This window comes from Cygnus olor, chromosome 3 (assembly GCF_009769625.2).
Source record: "Cygnus olor isolate bCygOlo1 chromosome 3, bCygOlo1.pri.v2, whole genome shotgun sequence".
Classification (NCBI taxonomy): domain Eukaryota; kingdom Metazoa; phylum Chordata; class Aves; order Anseriformes; family Anatidae; genus Cygnus; species Cygnus olor.
Window position 1 is genome coordinate 98,789,830 of NC_049171.1, and position 11,534 is coordinate 98,801,363.

An 11,534-nucleotide genomic window follows, 5' to 3' on the forward strand; every position below is an offset into this window, starting at 1 on the left:
CGCCCGGGGCGTCCTTGGCATGGCGACGGTGCTGCCGGTCGCCCGCATCATGGCGGTGACGCCGCTGCCTTCAGGGCGCACGCGCCGCCTCGGAGGGTTATGCCGCTGGCCTAGGCGCTCTGGGAGCCCCTCTGTCAGCCGAGAGCTGCTAGCGATGGCGGGGGCGGGGTGGTGGCTGTGACACCAGGCTCTGAGAGCTCTACATCTTATACAGCAGTTGGGCTCGGCTGGGCCGCCTAGGATGAGCCGGAGCTACTAGCCGGGGCCAGTGCCGCCCCTCCCCTGCCAGGGTCAAAGATGGCGGCCGCCCTGAGGCGCCGCTCGCTGTAGGGGCCGTGGCGCCATGGACGGCTTCGTGGCCGAGGCGGGCAGCGCCCCGCTGCCGGCCCTGCACCTTCCCTGCCTGCCGCAGCACTTCTACCGAGCCGGTAAGGGCCGGGCCGCTGCTCTCCCGCCCCGGCCTGCGCCGCCCTCTGTCCTCCCGCTGCGGCCCGTCGTGTGCCGCCCCAGCCCCCCTAACCTCCTTCGCTGGGGCGCTGCGGGTTGCCGGCAGCCTCTGAGCCACGGGTGTTCTTCATGGTTTTTATTTTCAAAGGTTTTAGAACCCGTGAAGTTAGAAATAGTCATGAAGGCGATAACGTACAATACTGTAGGTTAATTAGAGGTACTTTTGTAGAACGCACTGTATTAAAAGTGCTTTGAGCCAGTATTTGAGTTATTCCTTCTCTTACAGCATTCAGGTAGGGAGTTGGTTTGATGAAGAAGGCTCTTGTGGCATGGGTTTTGTTGTGGGATGTGTTAGACTGCAGTGTACAGCTATTACACAGCTGTGAGCTTTAAACAAATGTGGGAACAAGAATTCAGTTTTGTGCCATAACAGAATTTGAAGCAGTGTCCGTATAAACAGAGCAAGTGGCCTCCTTCTATGGTTGTACTTGAGAGAATAATTCTCTACGTGTATTTGTGTTTATAGCGGGGATTATTTAACCGTTGGTCCTGGAATGGCCTGTTTGTATGTGTGCATATGAATCATCAGCACGCTGGAGCCATAAGCTCAGCTGACAATAAGTCTCTGAAGAGAGAGGTCCCCAAAATATAGCAAAACATACTGTGAAGTTATCAACGCACTATGGTCTTCTAATTCTGGTGGGGCAGTAATATGTGATGTTGGTGCTTTGCTGTTTCAAGTGCCTTCAGCTGTATGCTGCTGCATGTGGAATAAATAGTTTCATATTTCCAGCTGTTGCCATATTCTCTTTCACTACTGCAGAAAATAGGTGTGTTTAACATCAAGAGCATGTAGCTTAAGATGATTCTCTGTGGTGTCTGAGAGAGATCATCCAAGAGAGATAGCTAAAATAGCAGGTACGTTGTTATCTGAGTAAAGACTAATAGTGGGTTTGATTCACTTTGTGTTTTGATTTATTTAGCATCTTCCCATGAACACAAATTAAGCTTCAAGAAGAGCAAGGAAGTGTGTTTAAGTTACATTCAGGATGCCATACTACAGAAGCAGTGGAAAAGAGCTGCAGAGTTTCTGACCTTCTACGTTGAGTCACTAGAGAAAGACTATTCTATAGAATACATGGGGCCATCAGAGGTAAGCCTGTGTCCCTTATCAGAGTTCTTTTGCAGTTGAAAAAAAATACTTGCAAAAAGCATCTGTCATCTTCAGGACCATCATTTGTCTTAGCAAGCTAATCATAAGTTTAAATAAAAACGTGGCAAGACCTGAAAAGTTAGGTCATGTTCATAAGTTAAATTAGTTCCTGTAAAAATAAATAAATAAAAAATAGAGGCATCGAAGCTTCCAAAAACATCTAAGCTGCTGTGTAGGTGCTGATGTAGAAACTGTTGGATGGATATATATATGATGACTGATCCCATTTTTATACTAAGGTTAGTTTTGAATCTTTTTTCCCCAGATTATTTGGAGAATAGGAACAGAAATTTTGTGCAACCATTCACATAGCAGCATTGGAGAATTCAACTCTTTCATAGAACAGATGAAAACTTTAGGAGTAAAAAGGTATTTGAAGGTAAGTGTACTTAATGCAATCTTGATGATTTTCCACACATTTACCTGAATGTTTACTTGAGTATTGCTATCTCTGAAAGCTCTCTCTCTCTTGAAATGTTGTTGACAATAGTGTCAAGAAAGATAGTACATTTGAGTTACCAGTTGTATGGTATTTCAAGGGCTATTCTATACCTGATCACTTCTCATTTGATCATAGGTACATATGTCAGTCTTCAGCAGTGCCTAGATTCTTCAGTTATTCTTAATTTAAAACTGTTGAATTCATTTTCATGCATGCCCTGTTAACATCTAATTACACATTAACACCTGTGAAATCTTGTGGCCACTGTGGTCCTGACCACAGTTGTAGTTAATTTTTGCCATCAATATCTGCTCACTTTCCAAGCAGCTAATCTGTATATAAAACAGTAAGCATTATTCTGTGGACCTCTCTGTCACCCAGCTGTAGTTCTTTTCCTATGATGGTGTATTCAAACTCCTGTTGTTTTGGTTTCCTTGACTGTTTCTCATTTGTGTCAATGCTTCTCTCTCTCATTCTGTTGCATTTGTTCAAGGCCTCCAACAAAAGTTCTGTACAAGAGTTTACTGGAGCTAACTGAAGGCTCAGACTTTTATTTAGTGCCTAATCAGTGTGATAGGGTGCTAGAACATCCCTCTTTTAGCTATTCTGCAGTTGGGTAACAAACTGAATAAGCTACCAAGTATAACCCAACTGGTTTTCCTCAGGTCATTTCTAGGCCTTCTAAAATAGGCAGAGCACTTGTTGATGGCAAGCAGGTTTTTGAGACAGCTTCTTTTTGCTGCCTTGGTAAGTACTGCTGAATGTTTACCACCTGACTGATGACTTTCTGCCACACAGATTTCAAGAGCTTAAGCCCTTTTCCTTCCCGGGGATACGTCTTTGTATGTCAGATATGCTTTTGATTAATAATCTTTCTCCAGCGTCTTCTGACAGGAAAAATTACTTAGGTGCTTGTTGCATCTCCCTGTCCCCCAGTGACACCCATATTCTCCCATTCTTGCATTTTTCTCCAAAGTTTCTTGTAAAGATACTGTTTGAAAAATAATATGTGTAAAACGTGCTTCTAAATAAAATGTTTTACCATGTTTGCAATATTTTACATGGATGTCAGTAATGAGTCTCTGTTCTTGCCCTGCACATCTGTGTAGACCTTTGCTGTATTGCTGAGGTTCTCCATTTTTGTTGTGAAACACTGTGGTATGGAATGTTTGAATTGCAGGTTTGTTTAGAGCATGCCTTCCATCTCCTTTGTAATGGACTAATAGATGAAGCCTACCAAAACCTGTCCCTGGCAGAAAGCTGGAGGTTTGGAGAACAAACAGCTGCTCAGGATAAAGAGATGAAACTGGTTCAGGCTTACAGGGGACTGCTGGACTACTACAGCTGGTCTAAGCAGAAGAATATCCTCTTAGAGTATGGTAAGTCCTAGTACTGCTTTTGTATTGAGCTGTGAACTTCAGCTTCCTTGTTCTGGTGTTTGCAGCAACAGCATTTCCATGTGGGCTGCTCTTCTGCCTGTGTCTACATATGAAGGCACCAAAGTGAAATGCTAGACTTCAAAAGTTGAGGGTTTGGATTGTAATTCTGTGTCAGTAACACCAGTGGTGCCAAAACAGAACACTAACGTGCACTTTTCTAGTGTCCTGAAATGCTATTCTGAAACAAAACAATGCTTTCACCGTGAATCACAGTTCTTATATCCAGCAACATCACCTAAAAGAATCATCAAAGGAATGTATTCACCTATAGCAGTGACTTCATCCATGCATAAGTACTTAACTGCTGCTAGAATTTTGGGTGCTGACAAAAGCTCCCGAAACCTGTATTTGAGTTTTCCCTTTTTCTAAAGGTAAAGATATGTAGGTTGCTACTTGTATGTGGCACCTAATACTGCATATACCTGCTTGGCTGTATGGCTGTATCTCTGCTTGTTTCTCTGAAACGAAGTATTGTTGGTTTAAAGTCTTCGTGCTAGTAGCATTCTTGTCTTGGAACGCTACCCATTATGCCCCACGAATTGATTGTAAATTGAGATGAAGAGCAATGAAAAATTCTTATTTCAATACTGGTGGAACTGAGTCCTTTTTTCTTAAAAACTTTGATTGGAGTCCTTGCTTAGCAAAATGTGTTTGTCTTGTAGGTACAACGCTTCAAGAACTCTCTTGATTAGCAAAATTAACTCTGGCATTCTTTCCTGTTTTCCTAGAGCAGGACGGACTTGAAGACTCGTCTGTTGAACGGGAAATGCACAGTTGCTTTCGGAAGGCAGCAATGAGCTTAAAGGAGATCATTAAAATACCTGGAGTCTGGGATCTCTTTGTGAAATCCTATGTGGATGTAAGAGCATGTTTTGCAGATCATCTTCCTTTTGTGTCCCTGTCTAATTTTCCTTAAGATGTCTGTCTGCAGTTCAGTTTCGTGTGAGTGAGTGTGTGAAAGGAATTCACAGGTGGCTTCACGCTGTTTCACACGTCCCTGAATTAGAGATGATGCGGAAACAAGCGGTAGAAAGGAAAACTTGAGCAAGGTTAAGGTAAAGTAAATTGACTACAGTGTTAAAGATGAGCTTTGGGCGGTGGCCAATTGCTGGCTGGCTCGAGGTGCGTGTCTGAGGGTCTCTGACCAGTTGTATGACAGATTCGGGCGCGTGGGGCTATGGGGAAAGTATATGTAGTAGTGAAAAAGGGCAGTAAACGTCTCCTGTTCAAGAGCCATCAGGAGTCTGTGTCTTTCCCTTCAAGTGACAGTGAAGTTTTTTTAAAAAACATGTAGTACGTGGTACCTCACTAGCTTTGATTTGGAGCGTTTGCTCCTGGTAGGGCTGCAGTGCCTCCATAGAATACACAAAGGGCTTTATTTCTGCATTGCCACGAAAAGGAAAGACAACCAACTTGCATGTTCTGTTTTCATGGTGCTAACAGAGAAATAGGAGCACAGCTGCTTTGTTTAAATTCCTGAAAGCAAGTTCTCTTTTTGGCAGGGCAATGTTTTTCTTGCTATGCTAGATCTTGGATGCCAAACACGCAGTCCTGTTTTTTAAATATCTTCTTAGAAGTTGTAACTAAGAAATAAAGTTAATCTTAAAATCACTTTGAGAAGATTTACTTTTTCTAAATGCAGATAAGCTCTGACTTCTTTGAGCATTTCTTCTGGAATTTTACTGGGTGCTGACAGCTGCCAAGCTCTGTCACTGAGTTCTCTTCAAAGACATGGCAGGCTGCTTCTATGTCTTTTTCCAGTGAACAGTGATGGTAATTCTTTAACAATCAAAGAAGTGTTAATATAATTTTCTCCTATATAAAATTTTTCTCCTTTTCTTCTATGTGTGAATTTTTGGTTACCTGTGATAAGAGAGTAACCAGTAAAATTAAAATATGCTCGTGTTACATCTAACATGCTGTACTGTTAGACACAGACTGTGCTATCGCATAATTCTATGTCAGCCCAAAATTAGTTGTAAGAGTTTGATTGGTAACATGGCAAACTAATGGCAGACTTAACTTCTCTTAGTTGTTGGAGTTCTATGGAGACCACCAGGAAGCTCGCGAAGTATTAAGTGAATATGCCTACAACTCAAAGTTTCCGGCTAATCCCAACGCTCACGTTTACTTCTATCAGTTCCTAAAGAGACACGGTGCATCAAAGAAATCACTTGTATCTGCACTCAAGGTATATATTATATAATGAGTACAGCCTGTGGTCATTTGTGTTATGTGGTGGTCTGACAGTTCAGTTCAGTTGTCTCCTGTTACAGTATTTACCTTACTTGATTCTTTTTGGGAAGTAGAGGGTTAGAGGAAACTTAGTGGGAGGGGTGCTGATGGGTGGAGCAAACAGTATCCCATACCATCTTTGCATTCAAGTCTTTGTTCTACCTGTATGATTGATGCATCCTGTACCTTAGGGCAGAAACAAGCTCAGAGTGCATGTTTACATGGCTCTGGAAGTACGTGTAGACAACATGCATTGATTTTTGTTGTGGTTTGATCTTTACAATATTCAAGAAGTTATTAGATGTTTGCTTTTTTCACATATTGATCCTGTCTAGCAGTTAAGTTCATTGTTTTCAATTAGCTGTTCATTTAACCTGCAGTAGAAGTTCACTTCTGCTGGCTGGCGGATAAGGCCTTGTTGCATTAAGCTTTTGCAGGGTTGCTTTTAAATTCCCACTTTCATTGTCTTTGCTTATTGATCTTGTTAACTTCTTTCCAACAATGGTTTTCAATCTCTTCTGCCACTTGATGGCACTAAAATGCCATCAAGTATTAGGGCAAATACTTCAAAGAAAAGCTTCATTAAGTTTAGGCTTTTAAACTGCAGCCTGTATGTTTAAAATTCCATCTCCACAGCAGTTTTTAGCATTAGTTTGAAACACTAATCTCTTACAACATGGTGACAGATCCAAGAACTGGTCCGATAGATACTGCAAACACGATCCAATGCACAGGGCAGTAGATGGGAGCTGGAACTGGCCTAGGATGGAAATAACGTTGCCTTCTAGGAAGGAGACACTGGATATGTGTTTGGGTTGCTCTTAGATATCATGTTTGTTCTCACATGCATTGTTTTTCAGCAATCACCAAGGTATTTCATCCATTGTGTTACAGTGTAGTGTCACAGACGTGCGAAATGGCCCTTGATAGTCATTCTCGGTATCAAGATACTCGGGTACCAGATTGCTTAATTTTCCTAAGACACCCAAAACTCTGAAGTCAGTGCTTCTCTTGATCAGGCAGTAGTCTTGAGAAGCTTTCACATTGAAATAATGTATCTGGTTTTTTTTTGGTTTCAGATCTTGCATGATATTGTTCCCTCTCATGAACTAATGATAGACTTTAATATCATGCTCCAAAAATCAAGTAAGTCTTTAAATATATTTGCTCTTTTCCTTTATGTTAATCTAGAATGATATTATAAAATTGTTCTGCAGCCTCCTCTGTATTTATTGAAGTAGTTCTGTTTATTAAAAGAAAAACCCCAAACTTGACTTTCTGATCATAGGAAACTTTAATGCGTGTGAGTCAGCAGGCACTTACAAACTTGTGTAAACAAATACCTTTCTAAGTTTAAAGGCTGATCAAAGCAGTGTGTTGTAACTCACAGCCAGGATCTCAAAAATATATATTTTTTGAGGTACGCTAGTCTGAATGCCAGACTCGCTATTTCCTCGATGAGGTTTCTTATTTCTCTTCTGGAGGAATTGCGATGGCTATATGCCTTAGTTTATCGTTACCAATCAGAGAACAAAATCTTGATTCTCTTCAGCGGAGGTTTTATTTTCAAGCTGGTAGAAACATCTTCTAATTTGGAGACTAACTTAGATTTTTTTTAAAAATTTCCTTCTAATTTCCATGCATCGATTGCATTCCAAGCTGCATATTTTCTTGTAAGCTGGTATGTTTCAGCTAGTTGGCAGATTAGTGAAATGTCATGGAATCAAGATGGTTCTTTTCTCTTCTTTCTTTCTGGAAAGAAAAAAAATCCCTCTTGGCTGAAACCTCCCTTTTTTTGTTCATGCATGACATGTTTGCTAAGTTCTTGTAGCTCTTGTGGACAGCTTGATATCTGAAGAAGGAATTTATAATGATAACTTTCCCCACATTTACCTCCTGTGATAGGTCATTTTTAGAACTCCTCTGGTACATTAGCTGCCGATGTGAAATGCCTGTTTTATTCATATCAATCCAATTTCTTTGTTTTGGTATCTCAGGGCTTGAAGTGTTCCAGGGCACTGTGTTCCCTTCCCATAGAAAGAACATGTTGAACAGCAGCACCGGCTGGAAGCTTTGATTACAACAGCAGCAACTGTTGTAAGCAAGGCAGCGTGGGATAAGCGAGCAGTCCTATGTGTGCCTCTTGAGTCAGCAGTTTTTGAGCAGGATGGGAGTAGGGAGAGGGGATCTTTCTAATGAATTATGCTCTAGACCCAGGAAGTCTTCCTTAACTTTCTCTCTTGGAAAAGGCAGAAGATAATGGGGGAACCCTCAGTAATTGGGAAAGCGGCAACATGTGGGAAGGCTGGATGGTGAACAGTATCTCACTTGTTGCTTACTAATGAGTTCTAATCTAATTAATTAATTGGCCTAATCTCTTCCCAGAGAAACGAAAAAAACGTCGACTGGGGCTAGAAGTAATTTTTGCAGCCTTGGATTATGCTGGCTCGAAGGAAAACGTTAAAGCATGGAGTTGTTTGGCAAGACAGGTGAAACAAATTGTAATGTAAGTGTGGTATCTCGGATACAATATACTAAAACCAAATTTGTGTGTCAGTTAGAGGTCTTCACCTCTGGAAAATTGATGAAGTCCCCCTTTGTAGCCTTCATCTTCCATGCTGGTGAATGGAAGAGTCAGTTCACCTGCACAGTCAGTTCACCTGAATTCTGTGGCAGTACTTGGCTTCAGTATGCTTTTGCTGGGAGAAAAGAAGAAATTATTGAAGAAAATTCTCAAATTTCCAGTATTGTCATCACCTGACAAAGGTTTTTACTTCATTATGTGCTTATGCACAAGGAGCTGTTCAAACATTTCGATGTTTTTTGCTGCCCATTGCTATTCTCACTCTTCCAGGAGTTAAAAAAAAAAAAAAAAAAAAAACAACAACAACAAAACAAAACACTTGTTTGGTCTTCTGCTCTGTTATGCATACATTTTTAGAAGTTGGCTTGAGAATTGCAGAGCTGCAATAGGGGCATGGTATATTGTGTACAGACTGGTGTGTTGTGTTTTCCTTTGCTGTGTGGTGATGGTAACTGTTACAGAATGCAGCCAGTGTATTCTTAAAAGCTGAGCCTGGGGATTGATGTGTCATTGCCTATGCCATCAGACAGGGACTCTGATTTAAGAAGGAACCATCTCCAGGCAGTCCATGCCCAGAAGGCCTCTAATGTCTAGACTTTTTTTCCCAACAAAGAAGATTTTAAGTCTTATATTTATAGTAAATTAGTTCAGTACTGCATTTGACCCATTTTTCTGATTCATTGCTGCTTCTACTTCTACAGCATCTGCTGTTAAGGTCCAGAAGTTAATGGATTAAAGCTGGGAGCATTGTTGCATACAGTAAACAAAAATGGCATAATACTTGAACTTTTCCTGCGTTTTTGTATTTGAAGACACAACTTCAGAGTATCTTGAAATATACAGGACATCTTGGTCATATTAGGGGAATATCACTTTCTTGTTATAGGTTGTTTCCATTTCTGAAATGTTTGGTCTAAGGTCGTTGTTATGTGAGTTAATGGGGTAAGATAAGTATTTGGGACTGAGGTAAGATAAGTATTTGGGATAAGTTAGTCTTTGAGTATGCCTAGGGTAACACAAACCTTTTTTAAAAACAAACCTGTTCATACTACTAATTTGTTGACATGAATCAAATGTCTTATTACTATTGACAAATCGTCATTTGAGTCAAACTCTTGCTTCATTTCACACCATAATCTGTGTTATTGCCAACTTTCAGTAAGGCTATTAGAGTTTACCTCCTGCCTCACTAGTGTTGCCAAGGACTTTAATTAAAAAAATAAAGGCGTTTCTGTTTAAAATTAATATTTCAGTCTGCAGTGTAAGGTCAGTCTGTTAGCAATTGCTGAGACTTGTAGCAAGCTGATTATAAAATTCAGTGCCTCCTATTCACCATTTCATCCCAATTTAAGTTTTTCTATATTTGTTTTACCTTTTTTAGTTCTGAGAAGCATCTTGACTGGATCAAGGAAGAGTGGAACTCCAGAAAGGACTGGTGGCCTGCCTTCCATTTTAGCCGCTACTTAGCGAAAAGGAATTGGCAGGAAAATGAAAGCCTTACGTATGAAAAAGCTCTGGTGGCTGGAGTCTTACTAGGAAAAGGTAATACTAAATGTTCTTTACTTTTTCACTAGATAGGATAGAAATAATGTCTAGCTCTAGCCTGAATGAGAGCCAGCTGGTCTACTCCCTGTAAGAGATGCAGATCCATTCATCTAGGATTGACTATGGTTTTTGAAGCTGAACATGGGAAAAATGTTTAAAATGGTTGGGTATTCCTCAGTAAGACATACTTTGCGTAACTTGTCTTATCCTGGTTTAGGGTTCCATTTTATTTGGCCTTGTTGAGCAGTCACAATAATACTTATTCTCTTGTTTATAACCTTGAAACCACGATTTCAAAAATATCCAGCAGGCTCCTGAATGGGTATTGTGAGGACAGTGAAAAGTTTGCTTGCTGGATTACAGTTCGTGCAGTGTATCAGCAAACACTGAGGAGGAGACGGTCCCTAAGGACCATGTGAGTGTTGTAGTGCTGGAACGAGGAGGAAGGAGTGGAAACAGTCACAGTTTGGTAGGAAGATGAAGATCGTGACCTCTTTGGTAGCATTCTCTGAAATGCTGCTGAAACTAAGTGGTAAATCAGGCTGAGAAGCAGTAGCTAAGTTGAGAATGAGAATATGGTCTGGAGAGCACAACATACAGATGAGTTTGGACTTTTGGATGATTAGACCTTTTGTTAGCTTTTCTACAATTTACCTTCCATAATTAATAAAAACAGTTTCTTGTGTTGCAGGCCTTTTTTGCTTTCAGTAATATGTTATTAAATGTCTCCCAGCTTTTATTTCCAGATGTCTAATACATTTTTTCCAGTCCTGATTTTTCTCTAATGAAGCTTCTATGTGTATTGGTGTTGATGCAAGCTTCTATTTTACTTATCCAATGTGATAAGAAAATATTTCTTTACTCCTGACATTTTACTTCTTAATGTATCTGAAGAGTAATACAGTTTTCTGCAAGATACAGCATACAGTTTTATAAATGTAGAATGTTCCCTGGGTAAGATGAGGATAGTTTATTTAGTACTGCAGTTATGTTGCTAATGTGCCTTGGGTTATTTTATTACTTTTTGTTACTGAAAACTTAGATGTTTGCGTGTTATTTAAAAAGTGGAAGGATTTTGTTTACTTGTATTGTGGTATAACTGACATCATTTTTTCTTCTTTTTGCTTAGATTGTAAGTACTTTAAATACGTATCACACCAAGGCTGCAAAGCTCAGGTGAAAAGATTTCGGACACTGAAGAAATTTGTGAATAGGCACGGTCCCGTCTACCTGAGAATATCTGGTCTTTGAGGTTCCTCTGTACAGCTGTGATTAGGTGTCTTTGAGGTTCTTGCTGTATTTGTTTTTTCTCTGTGAAACTGACTTCTGTATTGGTACTGCTCTAAAAAGGCAGACCCTATCAACTCAGTAGGTTTTTTATATATTTGTCTTAAAAAGAAAGATGCTTTGGTTTTTATTTACTTCATAATAAAGTGAATATCAATCAACATATGGGGCTGAAGAATTTCTTTAATATTAGTCCCATGCTTTTGTGTGAAATGCAGACAACACTGATTTCAAATACACCTTGAAAAGTATTTGGTAATTGTGGTGTAGAATTTTGGTACCAATGATATTGTAGGGTTGCTCCTTCTTATGTTCAGATGTATAGATGGTGATTTAAAAGGC

At 40.2% G+C, this 11,534-nt stretch overlaps 1 protein-coding gene across 1 annotated transcript; it reads left to right on the forward strand.

The window, feature by feature from the left end:
• Positions 1 to 11,353, forward strand: TAF1A (TATA-box binding protein associated factor, RNA polymerase I subunit A). The gene is made up of 10 exons (XM_040552910.1): positions 1 to 428; positions 1,431 to 1,600; positions 1,926 to 2,039; positions 3,283 to 3,481; positions 4,270 to 4,400; positions 5,574 to 5,732; positions 6,856 to 6,922; positions 8,162 to 8,282; positions 9,742 to 9,902; positions 11,035 to 11,353. The coding sequence occupies exons 1-10, from the start codon at positions 344 to 346 to the stop codon at positions 11,154 to 11,156; spliced, it is 1,329 nt and encodes a 442-aa protein (XP_040408844.1). The 5' UTR covers positions 1 to 343; the 3' UTR covers positions 11,157 to 11,353.
• The last annotated feature ends 181 nt before the right edge of the window (positions 11,354 to 11,534 follow it).